Genomic DNA, 13,910 nt, shown 5'->3' on the forward strand with positions numbered 1-13,910 from the left:
TTTACAGACAAATATTGAGGTATCCCCTTCTAAATATTCTAGCAATGCAAAATTATTTCTACTTCAAACATTTTATTTTATTTGTATTCAGAACCATTTTATATGAATAAATACCTACAGTGTGTCCCCCCAAAATATATGTACACTTTGGCTGCCATTATTAATTCCAGTCAGTGGGTTACATATGAAAAGAAAGAAACATCAATTGAGCTATCAGCTGTTAAAGTGTGTACATATTGGGGGACACCCTGTATATATGTATTTAACAACAAGTGTTCAGAGTGGGTCTTCATACTAATCTAGGCTATAAAAATAAGGTTTTGGTTGTTTTCTCAGAACACTTTTGCCTGCTACTTTTCCAGAAAGTTGGTGAGTCCTATGCTAGTCTCCTTTTCGGCCCAGGAGGAAACCCATGCTTAAAGGGAAAGGACCTGTTTAAGATTATCAGTTACAGATGGCACCGAGGCCAGCATTGAAAACCAATTCTTTGATTCCAGAGTCAGCTTCCTTCCATGATTGCAGGGAACAGAATATTTTTCTTAGTGCATTACTCACTAGACATGAGGCAAATTGCTCTATACCAGTTGGAACAATGAAGTGTAGCTGAGAATACGCTGTTTTTTTGAGAAAAGCAGTCACTCTTGTGTTCTGAAGTCAGGGAAAGGCCTTGGCATTTTTGGCTTAGCAGAGAGTTAGATTAACTGACTGCATTTATCACAGAAGTCATTTCATTTAAGTGAAAAACAGTACAAAATGCTTAAACATGCTTATTGGCAAACCAATAAGCTTTTGTGAATGCATAGAAGGAGAGGAAAAGTTTGGAAATAGCTTTAGAAGGAAATGCTATTATTTAGCATAGCTGGAGGGAATGTTTGTGTTAATGACCAAAACGTGGAATGACAGCCACCCAGCCAATGGATGCCTTCATAAACAATTAGGGAGGTGAGGTAGAGACCAGTGGTGAGCTCAGCCACACCCTCACCCTCACCTCTATCTACCCCAAACAACACCTCAGCCACTCAGCGTGCATGTGGGCCTCCAGAGCCACCCCAAATGGTGGGTTATGAGTTCTATTTAATGACTTCTAGGCTTACAGTCAGTTCTAGTTCTTTATCAGTTTTACCCTAGGGAGTTCTTCACTGTGTCTAACTTACCATGAATGTGATTTATGAATATCCTGACCAGTTCAATAAAGCTTTTTCATGCCACATTATAGGGCTTGGAGTTATACCGTGGAGTCAAATTTGACCTTAAATTTAAGCTGTGGTACTTTCTATGTAGGTGCTCTGGGGAAATTACTTAATCTCTCTGTGAATCAAGGTTTAGAAAATAGGCTGCCTATCTTATAAGACTATTTTGGAAATAAAATCAGATAGATGGATGGATAGATAGATAAATGGATTGATCAATCAATAGATAGATAGCTAGAGACAGCCTGCCACCAATAAGTGCTCAATAAATGTTAGCTTTTCTCTACCCTGAAAGAATATCCATGAATTTATACTATATTTACTCCCAACAAGCGCACATTTTGATTATAATTAAGCACCCAATGAAACTCCCTTGACTATCAATATAGAATCCTAACACTGCCCGTGTGTTCTTGATAGATGCTGCCCTTCCCTTTGTCAACCCCCATGTCCTCTCTAGACTCTTTCCACGTGCCTGATTTAATGTACAGAATTCAAAACTGACCACAGTCCTTTGGAGGATGTGACCAGCACCCGGTTGTATGGAACAGTTTTTCTGAACCATGACACTTCCCAGAAAAAAGAAATTGAGGGGAGTGGTAAGGAGGGTGCAGTCACAGTGCTAAGCAAACTTGCACTGCAAGTGCTCACTGGTCCTCAAGTCCAGTTGGAGGATGCTCCCAGGCTGGGGAGCCTATTTTGTGTGTCTAAGTGGTCTCTTTTGTCTTAAACTGTCTGAGATATGTAATTCCAGAAATGTAAGGGCATTTTTCTTATTTTGGTCCTAAATTCTTTCTTTTGGTGCTGGGATAAGGCAATATATAGAAAATGCTTAGTTCGTTCTTTAAAGTGTTTAATAAGCACTGAAGTATAATCTTGGTAATTAAAATACTTTATATAAATATTAACAAGGCAATGAAGCAGACTCAAGCAATGATTTGGATTGCTTCCACCAATGATTACTAGCTGTGTATATAGGACTATGTCTCTCCAAAGTATAGTGAAGACACAAGTCCCTGACTGCTTTAACAAACTGTTATTTAATATAAATGAGAAACTCTCCCCTGTGATAAATTAAGTACATATTATGTATAATAATAACAGGAACAATTACAAAAATAAACATACATTAATGTCAGCACTATTATAGAAAATAATACATATGACTTTAATTCTTAAAAAGAGACCCTTTAGCCCAGCCGGCATGGCTCAGTGGTTGAACCAGGAGGTCACAGTTCCATTCCCGGTCTGGGCACATGCCTGGGTTGTGGGCTCAGTCCCCAGTTTGGGGCATGCAGGAGGCAGCTGATCAACAATTCTCTCTCATCATTGATGTTTCAATCTCTCTCTTCCTCTCCCTTCCTCTCTGAAATCAATAAAAACATGATTTAAAAAAGACCATTTAAAAATATTACTAGTATCTTCATTTTATAGATGAGGAAACTGAGGCAAGTAACCAATTAACTTGATGTCGAGTTTAGCTTGGATCCATGATCTAGGCCACCTTGTATATTATTACAGAACCAACTGCCATAAAGGATTGATTGAGAACTTATTTTTTAATGGAATAGAACAAATGTTACAATGGAGATAGTGTTCTGTTGAGAAAAAAGTTATTTAATTCTCCAGAGTTAAGTTATACAGGGTAGGGAAAAACTGGGTTTATAGTTGTGAATACATGAAACAAAGACTTTATTCTTACACTAGAGGCTCGGTGCACAAAATTCATGTATGGATATGGTCTCTAGGCCTAGCCTGAGATCAGGGCCATCTTCCCTGGCTGCCCATATCCAGCCCTGCTCCCCGCCACCACCCACCCCCAGTTTCCTGTTTGCCATCGGGCAATGGGAGACTGCCAGCCAGGGAAAGGGACCAAGAGGTGGTCAGTGCACCTCATAGTGACTGGTCGAGTGGTTGTTCTGGTCATTCCACTGTTAGGGTCAATTTGCATATTACCCTTTTATTATATAGGATTATTATTATTTATTAATCATATTATTTTTTCTGTTTTTGTTTGTTTTCTTTGTATTAGAAGAATTAGAGTGGTTTGATATTTTTACCATCAAACCAAGAAGAGGAGAATTAGTAGAAGCAGGTATCCTTTTGGGGGAGTGCAGTGTTCATGGAAGGGCCACATTCCTTTCACTTACTTTTCCGTGGGTTTGCGGAAATTCAATGAGTTTCCTGAGCTGAAGGCAAAAAGGGCACTCCATGAAAAGTGTTTGTAGACATTATACTGTTCCAGGAACAAAACACCTACATCTCCCTCCCAGGTGGATGTCCTCTTAGCCATGGAGTCTGCTGACTTGCCCTGTTACTACTGAGGTTGTAAAAGAACCCAGGGGAGAGAAGATGCAGTCAGCCACAGAGAGAGGAGGCAAGGACTGTCTGATAAGTTCCACCTGAGGAGTAGGAAAGAGGGACGCTGCTCATGCTTGCAAGCCTCAACCTGAAGCTGCTGAGGACAGATGAGAGAGGAGGATTCTGGGCTGTGAGGGATTGCTGCAGCTTGGATAAAGTGGTGAGCACATCAGGACACTACAGCTATTGCTGAGGGTTTTGTGGAAGAGACAGCTGAGTTTCCCAGGGCACCAACCACAGGTTGGAAGAGTTGAGTCTCAGCATCAGTGCCTGTTTGGGTCTCCACCTTCCCAGACTACATCACCAAAGATAAACAGAAAGGAGACAGCCACAGCAGAATGGTAAGTAAATGCCATTTCTCTTTTTCTTCTCTTTGCCTTGATACTACCAAAGGATAAATCGAAGAGAAAGAAAGATCTAGAGCAGAGATTTTCAACCAGTGTGCTGCGAGAATTTTTAAAACATGCAATACTTGACTATTTAGTCAGGGACACTAACCTCTTTTCCCTTAGTAACTGATTAAATATTCTTAATTAAACCAGTTGCAACTATAAAGCAAGTAGAAAGATACATTTTCCCCTTACCCCCAGGCCCTCCAGCTTTTATCTGATTGGGGAAATTAGAAATACAAAATACTGAGTCCTCTACATGTAAGCCCACCCAGCCGACATCTCCATTCTCATCTCCATTGCCTCACATACCCAATGCCTCAGCACTGAATCACTCAATGCCTTTTCACACCACATGCTTGCTTATGTGGTCATGTTTATACACATGCTCTTTCTTCTGCTTAGAGCAACTTTCTTCCTTTCTTTTATTTTTATTGATTTTTAGAGAGAGAGGGAGAGGGATAGATAGAAACATCAATGAGAATCATTGATCGGCTGCCTCCTACATGCCCCCTATTGGGGATTGAGCCCATAATCTGGGCATGTGTCCTGACTGGGAATCAAATTGGTGACCTCTTGGCTCATGGGTCGATGCTCAACCATTGAACCATACCGGCCAGGCAACACCCTTCTTTCTAATGTCTGGCAGGCAAATTTCCACAGATGCTTACTTATGGAGAGTTATATCTTCTCTGAAACCACCCTGACATGCTCCTCTCTCCCTGTCTCATACACATTCTCAGCCAGATATCCTTCCTGAATCTCCATTAGTCCCTTATACATATCTCCTGTGAGATGCTTATGCTGTATATAAGTATGTGTTAGTATTTCTGTCACTCCTATTAGACAATGAGCCCTCTGGAGAGAAAGAAGAGATCTTATTTACTTGTTAAATCTATTACAGTGTTTGGTATATCACATAAGATTTATAGATCTTTGGAGAGGAAGAGAGAGAGAGAGAGAGAGAGAGAGAGAGAGAGAGAGAGAGAGAGAAGGGAAGGAGGAAGGGAGAAAAGGAAAGAAAGGAGAACTTTCTTTGTGCTCAAAGTGACGAGGCTGCACAGTTTAGTTTAAGAGAAGGCTACGCATTATTCTTGTCTTACCCTTCCAGTGAGATGGCCCGTTGGAGAGTCACTGAAGGCTGGCGGGTTGCAGTGCTGTGTTGGGAATGACTATAAGAAAAGAAAGAAAAACAAAGATAGATCATTTATTTAAAATGTCTTCACACATTCAAATCAATCCTATTGTCAAGAAAAGAACAGATATCAAAAGAAATATACTAGTATTAGAGATTAAATTGCTGTTCTTTTGATGATAAGTAGAATCCCCCCAAATACAACATTCTGCCAGACAAGGGGTTACTATTTCCATATAATTTGATTTCAACGTGCATTATTCAAAAGTAGGCTTTAAATCATAGGTAGACATGAAAAGAAACAAACATATTTAGAAAAGGTAATTTTTTTCTCCTTGGAATAAGACAAAACAGAGCACAAAAACAAATGTCATTATGATGCAATGTATTAGTTTTTTTTTTTTTAATGCAGAACATATATTTCCCCCCAAGCAAAAATTTAAAAAGAGCAAATTTGCAAATTGGGGTAGAATTTAACTAGCATAAATTTATTAGTTCAAATTTGCAACACTTACTTGTATAATTCAATAACAATTCAGCTATTAGATAAACACAAAAACTTGAAAAGTGGAATTTTCAGTTGCATATCAACCTTAGAATTTAATGAAATTCCACATTTTGTTTTGGTTGTATGGTAGCAAGCAAAGACTGATTTTATAGATAAATGGTTGCAAAAATAATTCTAATACCTCACATTTAGTAAACACTTATATTTTCTAAGTTTATGTGTTTATGTCTTTTATATCTCACAACCTTGTGAGGTATTTACTGTCCCATTGAACATATGAGGGAAATAAAGTACAGAGATATTTAGAAACTTATCCAAAGTCATTTGGTAAATACCTGTGCATGAAATGGCATCTAGACTGTTTGATTCTAGAGCCATTATTTTTAACCATCATATTATACCACCTCCCAAATGATAACAGTTTTTCAGGTTTGTAAGAAATTGCCTTAAAATCTCAGAATTCTTCAATTAGAGATAAAGGGATGCTTTTATCTGAGATATGCACAGTGACAATCCAACAGCAATAAAATAATGCATTATGTGTTATAATTTTAGTTTGTAGTATTAGTTTAATATTTTAGCTGTAATATTAGTTACATATACATGCCGTATATGAAGATGTGTTTATACAAATATACATATAAAGAGAAACTTGAGTCAAATCTTTGCAGAACATGACACTCCTTCCCACAGCTCTTGGATTTTATAGCATGTGCTCTGAAACACTGACTGACAGAAAACCAGGCTGTAGACTGCAGATTTTCATTTAGAACCTTGGTCATTAGGACTGAGAAAAGGTGGCTCTCCGTAATAGCATGTAGTTGTGACATGAATGGCATTTACCTGAGTTGAGGGAGCAAAACTTTGGGTCTGTAGCTAAATAGATCTTCCGCAGGGCAAGGATTGCATCCTTTGTTTCCTAGCATCTCTCAACATATTTACATATTAGTTGAAAAGTAGCATAACATTCAGGAGCTGGACCATGTAACCATGGCCTGAGTTCAAATCCCAGCTCCTCCATGTATCCTAATGTGACCTTGAGTAAGTTACTGAAAGCTCTTTGAATGTCAGTTTCTCATCTGTAAGACTGGGATATAATAATACCTTTCTCATGGGGTTATTATAATGATTCAATGAATTAAGTGTTTTGAACAATGTCTGTTACATGGTAGTAAAAGCTACATAAACGTTTGTTAAATAAATAAACTAATATGTTTTAGCCATGTGTAATTTGAGATGTTTGGCACTAAGTAAAAATTATTATTTAGATCATTTCAGTTAACCATATAGTCACTACTACAAGGGGTATACTTTTGAGTATAACTTTGGTGATCAATATTAAATTCAAACATATTTTCTACTATGAAAACAATATTATGGAATGAATAGAAATCAAAATAAGAGGAACAAATTCACCTATAATTCCATTAACTTGTCTCAGACTTTACAGACTTAGCTAATTTAATTCTTTTAGCTGTCCTACAAGGTAGGTATGAGTAACTTGTCAGAGGTCAACAGCTTGCACACATGGAGCTAGAATTAAAACTGAAGCTAATCTTGTTCCCAATTATGTGTACTTTCCACTCTATGCTATGGACTCCATGTGTCTCATATAGTTTTATATACACACAGAACATACAGAACCACATATCCTACATTTTCCCCTTACATTATAATTTAAGCATTTCTGATAGGCTCTCCATAATTATTATTTTGGTGTTATATAATGTTACTTCCTATAAAGATATAATTTAATGGTTAGGAAATGGGTTATTTCCATTGTTTTAATATTATAAATAAATCTGCAATAAATATATTGATGTCAATGACTTTTTCATATTTTACAATTTCTTTTAAGTGTTTTTACCAAAATAAAATAAAACATTTATGTTCTTGATTTATGTTATTCATTACTTTAAAAAAACTTTGTACCATTTAGTGCATATATATGTGTGTATATATATATGTGTGTGTGTATATATATATATATATATATGTGTATATATATATATATTTCCCACCACACTAGTTTCACCACAATCTTACAAGTATTGACATCAACATTTTTAAAAAGTTGATAATTTAATTGGTGGGAATGATATTTCTGATATGAGTATTTCTTTATTATTGAGAACGATCATTTTTTCTATATGCATATGCTAATTGTACTTCTTTTGTTTAAACTGTTTAATCCTTTCCTTTACCATTTATCTTCCACTGGTTTGGAAAGTATCACCAGTTCTTGTGTAAAGATCAATGATGCTCACTAACCAAGATTAATAAGTAACTGGAATCCCTGATAGCTTCCTCACCATTAGCTTAGACCACATAATTAAAACAACAAAATATTCAGTAATCTCACTTATCACTACCTTAAACTAACTATTATTCTGCCCTGTTATTTCAACAATGTCCCTCTTAAAGTTCTAATGATGCTATTAAGTGAAAAAGGTGCCATGAAGTGCTCAGAGAATTTGACTCCATTTATATTACTCATGTGAAGTTAGCTGTTTCTCTTACCATGTAAATTTGGAACAAACAGAGACTTTTATAACATGTAATTACCCTTTTACTCTACTAAGACAATTACAGTGAGACAATTACAGTGAGTTATCTGATGGTTAAGACCTTTGGGCATAAGGTAATTTTTGTTTCCTGACAATAAAGTTTAAGCAGTGCTTTCATGAGGAATACAGGCAGTGGGTATTAGGAGCTAACTGATGGTGATAGTAACTTGTATTTTTAAAAAACACCAAATACCTTTCCCTTGGGACCATGCAGGCTCTATTCTTTCCATATTACTGGCTACACAGAGAACATGTTGCTAGTTCTACCAAGACTAAGAAATTATGGGTAACCACTGCCTGGCTCTTTCACCTCCTTTGGCAGAGAGGCTGACTAGATGGAATTCTGAAAACTGGAGGGGAAGAACCAAGGGAGAAAAAACACAGCTAAAACTTAAAGCCTGAAAGAGAGCTAAGTGCTTGGAATATCCTTTGTCTTAAAAAAACCCCACCACCCTATCCACAAATGGCCATCCTCCTCCTATATATATTATTTTTCTAGATACTGTCAAATGTCTCTTCAGCCCAGCTAACATGCTGCTCTGTAGCCCAACTCATCTTTTTCACACATGCATAGTAACATCCAGGGCTAGGAATCACAACCATTTATTTATGCGCCTGTGTTTTCTACTGAGTTGTGTGTGCTTTCAGAGGAAGTGATAGGAATTTTTCCATGCAGATGATCCAACACATTCAGTTAGAAAATGCTGAACTCTCACTAAAGATTACTGTTTGTTTTTTTTTTTCAAAAAATACCACCCCTATTTTCATGGTGTATGTCCAACTTGCATGTCGGTGGCTTTTGAAGGTTTTTTTTCTTTTTAAATAAAGGTCATTTAATAAAGGAATTTCTCTGTCCTATTCACACTACGTCATTGGTAAGCCATGGGCATTTATGAGGATTTAAGTGACAATGAATGGTGGCTGAGTCAAATGAGAATGAGGAAGGCTCAGCATCCTGTCACAGCACTGATGCTGGGGAAGAAGTCCCTGTCACCTGGTAGAAAACCAGTGGTACCAACTCTGTATTTAAGTATCTAGGCTGAGTTGTCAAATCAGGTAACTGTGGAGGCAAATTTTACCAACACTCAAAAAAAAGTATATATTTTTATTAACTTCAGAGAGGAAGGGAGAGGGAGAGAGATATAGAAACATCAATGATGAGAGAGAATCTCTAATCTGCTGCCTCCTGCACCACCTTCTCACCCCCCCCCCCCCACTTGGGATCAAGCCTGCAATCAAGGCATGTGCTCTGACTGGGAATCGAACTGCAACCTCCTGGTGCATAGGATGATACTCAACCACTGAGACACGCTGGCTGGGTATTTACCAAGACCTTTTTAAAACTCAGAGAGAAGTAACAGCACCATTGCCTTTCTAAATCATGCTGTCATTGAATAAAATTGAGCCAGAGACCAGTAGATTCCTGTAGACAGACTTAGACCTCTAAAGTCTTTTATGGAATCTATTCATCTCATACTTGGTCTTCCTCTTTTGCATATTTTACTCCTCAAATAAACACTGCTAACACTTTTGCTTCTTACATTGTGAGACAGTTTTAAGATTACTAGCTATCTTTTCTTATACACTCTTAAATTTTTCTTCTGACTTTTACTTAAATTGCAGAACCTAGAAATGCATTCAGAGTTCCAGATGTGTTCAGGACAGGGCTGAGTGCAATGAGATGCTGACTTTCCTCCCTCTGAATTACATACTCCTGCCAGAGCAGCCCAGGATAACATGGACTTTAAAATTTGCTGAATTGTTAAGTTTAGGGTCAACCTAAACTTGTATATTTTTGACATCAAACAATTCAATATCAAATCTATCAAGTACTGGTACACTGGATTTTTGGCAACTCAATATAGTTATTAATATCTATCCTTGTCAAATTTAATGTTATTGATTTCGATCTCGTTTTACAGTTTGGTAAGCTAACATTGCATCATCAGTACAACTCAATAAGTATTTATCGAGCATCTAATATGTGCTAGCCATTGTAAAACATCTCATTCATCTAGTATTGTATCATCTTAAAATATAACATGCTTTTTAAATTTTCATGCAAGTTATTAATTATAATAACAGAAAAGGACTGTGCATTGTAGCCAATCATCATAGGTCTTCCTCAAGTTTAATAGTTAGTTCACATGTTTCACTATTGACAGCTCTCCATCCCCTCAGTGACAGCTGACCAATGACTATAGCAAGTAGAATACTCATGGCTCATATATTTTCAATACTTCCATGTGACTTGTAGGCTTACTAAGAATCAGTTGTAATTGTCCTCAAATATGTCTGTTACCATTGTACTCATTTTTATAATTATGTAATTTAATTAAACATTACCAAAATGAAATGTAAGTGTGTAAAAAAGAATTGTTTATGTCAAGAATAAACTTACTGATCTAGAAAGACTTAATAATTGTATGTGGTTATAAACATTGCTGCCAAATCAGGTGTGAGAGAGACAACTCAAAAATCAGAAAGTAATTATAAAATGGAACTCTTCACTTAGTTTACTTTTAATTCTCATCCCAATTTACAGAAATCCAAAATGAAATTAATTGTATACTTTATGCAGGAAAAATGAAGTAGAACTTCGTAAAAAATGGGACCTGAGTCCAACCTTTTAAATCAATATATTGTACCAAACATTTAAAGCAATTGATGGACAATTTACTGAGTGTAGTAGTTAATAATGCAGATTTTTTTCAATAGATGGAGTTACACATATGTTGATATATATGAGATTTGCTATATATGCTATTTTGTTGTATTGACAGCAAGCTTCAAAACTTCATATGTCAAATTTACTGAAGGTGTTAACATCATAGATATTTTTATGCTAAAAAATGTCAAATTTTGGGCCAAAAAAAAGAGCATTTGTGGGAAGTTATAATTCATGACTTTATTTTGAAAAAAAAGTTACCGTATACTTCAGGAAGCTTATGGTGAACATGCTCCATCTCAAGATACTTGTGAACACTGGTTTAAACACTTTAAAAGTGATGATTTCAATGTAAAAGACAAAGAACGTCCAGGTCAATGAAAAAAGTTTGAAGACCAACAATTACAAGCATTAGTGGATGAAGATGCATGTCAAACTCAAAAACAACTTGCAGAAAGATTAAATGTTGCTCAGCAAACAATTTCTAATCATTTACACGCAATGGGAAAGATGTTAAAGAAAGAAAAATGGGTGCCACATCAACTGAACGAAAGACAAATGGAAAACTGAAAAGTCATCAGTAAAATGTTGCTTCAATGGCATGAAAGAAAGTCTTTTTTTTTGCATCGAATTGTGACTGGTGACGAAAAGTGGATTTATTTTGAGAATCCCAAATGCACAAAATCATGGGTTGATCCAGGTCAACCATCAACATTGACTGCAAGGCCAAATTGCTTCAGAAAGAAGACAATGCTCTGCATTTGGCAGGATCAGGAAGGTGTAGTGTACTATGAGCTTCTAAAACCAGGCAAAATGGTTAATACTGATTGCTACTGACAACAAATAATCAATTTGAACCATGCTTTGATCATGAAATGACCAGAATGGGCCAGAAGACATGGCAAAGTAATTTTGTTTCATGATGATGCACCATCACACACTTCAAAACCAGTTAAAGACACGTTAAAAGATCTTGCCTGGGAAGTATTAACCCACCCACCATATTCACCAGACATTGCTCCTTCAGATTACCACTTGTTCTGATCGATGAAGGCACACGCACTTTCTGAGCAGCACTTCAAAACATACGAAGAAGTGGAAAATTTGGTCTCTGAATGGTTTGCCTCAAAACAAGAAAAGTTCTATTGGGACAGTATCCACAAATTACCTGAAAGATGGGGGAAATGTGTAGCTAGCGATGGACATTACTTTGAATAAAGCACTTTGAATGTTTCTCTTGTAATTATCGTGTTTTCTTTGATTACAAAATCCACCATTATGAACCAGTACACCTAGTAGATGTTGGAAAAACTATGGCTAGAGGTTGACAATGCTAGAAAAAATGTTGATGCTAACATATAGAAATGATAAAGAACACAGTCCATTAACTGATCTCAGACAAATTAAAAGTTCTGATAATTTAAGAAACATGATGTGTAACAGACAGAATTTGTTTAAAATAAAAAATGTGAACAATGAAGAAATCATGCATTTTGGGACAAACAGATGGATCTAAATATGAAGAAATATACAATATCAAGTTTAGTGCCCCAGATTTCTCATGCAATAACCGAAAGATGCTAGAAATGTGGCTTTAGCTTAAACAGCTTCAATCAACACTCAGTAATAGCATGGTAACTAAAGAAAAAATTAGAGAAGCTTTATTAGGAGAAATTCCATTTCTTCTTTTAAATAACACCACCCATTGATTTTATTATGCCACTATACAGTTACTTTTTGAGTTTTTATTTAACATTTATTTTTTATAATATAACATTCTTATTTACTGACTACAATACATTTTCATATTTCTGATGATCTTAATGATTTTTAAAACTCTATTGTTCACAGTATTACAAATGTCCCCATGGATGTTTTTTGTTTTTTGAGTTAAAGTAATAATTAAGGCATGCAAGTATTTTTTTCCCTCTCTACATGATGATTCTTGTATACAATTTTTGACTAACGAATCAATAACTGGTTCTGGTTGCGTGGGTTACAAAAAGTTCCATTGTAATGATGTCTAACCCAGATATTAGTTCTCTTCTTATCCTTAAAGAATATCATGGGAGACCCTAGAGTCTTCTCACAGGGGAGACCTAGAGAGGTTACATTGCATGGCCGCATTATGTTTAAGGTGAGACCAGAACACAAATCGAAATCCTAGCCCATGGTTTCCCTGTCCCATGCCACTGTCACTTATTCATATTCTTCTCTGTGACAACAGTTCAGTAATGAACATGATAGCCAGACACTGGTCATTCTAAAAATCCTGCTTATCACTGTTAAGTAGCTAGAAGGCCCTGAAGGTGCTCTACAAATGCTGGTCCAATATCTATGAAAATTTCTTTGTTTAAAGTAATAATGAGAAATCCTAGTATTTTGGCCTTTGGACTTTGTACCAAATGATATGTGACTGGTCTCCAAGCCTGAAACACAGGAGCAAAATGTAGTGTTTCAATACAGCAGGCACAGTCCTACCTGTATTCATTTTGTTTTCGGATGGCTGACTGCACATCACTCTTCTTGACTTTTGGAGTATACAAGCTGCATCTAATGAGGTGTTGTATGAACATCTATCCAAAAATGTCATGCAACACAGACAATTCTTTAAGAAAAGTAAAAAACTAAATTTATAATAGCTTAAATCAAGTGACAGCTAGCACCATGAGTGCAGTTACTTAAAAAAGGAAAGTCAATTTTAGTTAGGAATTTTACTTAAAATACAGACAAGAACTAGGGAATGCACCAACAATGAGTCTGGAATGGGAAGTTTTTTGTACACCTGTTGTGATTCGAGGCATTTAATTGATATGGTCCTAGGTATCCCTTCCTTTCACACAGAAAACACTTTTTTTTTTTTTCAAGATAACACATTCTGGTTTTTTTTCTTTGACAATATCTGGGAAGCGGAGTTGTGTATACAAAAGAGCAGAAGTCTAGAAGTTTTTCCCACTGTGCTCCTAATGAGAGTTCAATGGCCTGAAATAAGTCATCTTACTTGCCTACTTTGTTTTGATTTTTTTTCTCCTGCAGTTCGAATAGAAAACAATTATTCCTGCACTCCACATTTACTTTATTGATGGGAAACA

The 13,910-nt window shown here is 36.2% G+C and overlaps 1 protein-coding gene across 19 annotated transcripts in view; it reads right to left on the reverse strand.

Moving 5' to 3' along the window:
• Positions 1–13,910, reverse strand: part of DLG2 (discs large MAGUK scaffold protein 2) — a gene marked incomplete at its 5' end in the record, with an annotated part of 1,931,014 nt that overhangs the window by 385,334 nt on the left and 1,531,770 nt on the right. For all 19 annotated transcript variants that reach the window (XM_079787296.1, XM_079787299.1, XM_079787298.1 and 16 more), the window contains one exon: positions 5,044–5,112. In XM_079787296.1, the coding sequence (XP_079643422.1) occupies positions 5,044–5,112 (69 nt within the window). The remainder of the gene's footprint in view (positions 1–5,043; positions 5,113–13,910) is intronic.

Source organism: Cnephaeus nilssonii (genome assembly GCF_951640355.1).
Source record: "Cnephaeus nilssonii genome assembly, chromosome: 13".
Lineage (NCBI taxonomy): Eukaryota > Metazoa > Chordata > Mammalia > Chiroptera > Vespertilionidae > Cnephaeus > Cnephaeus nilssonii.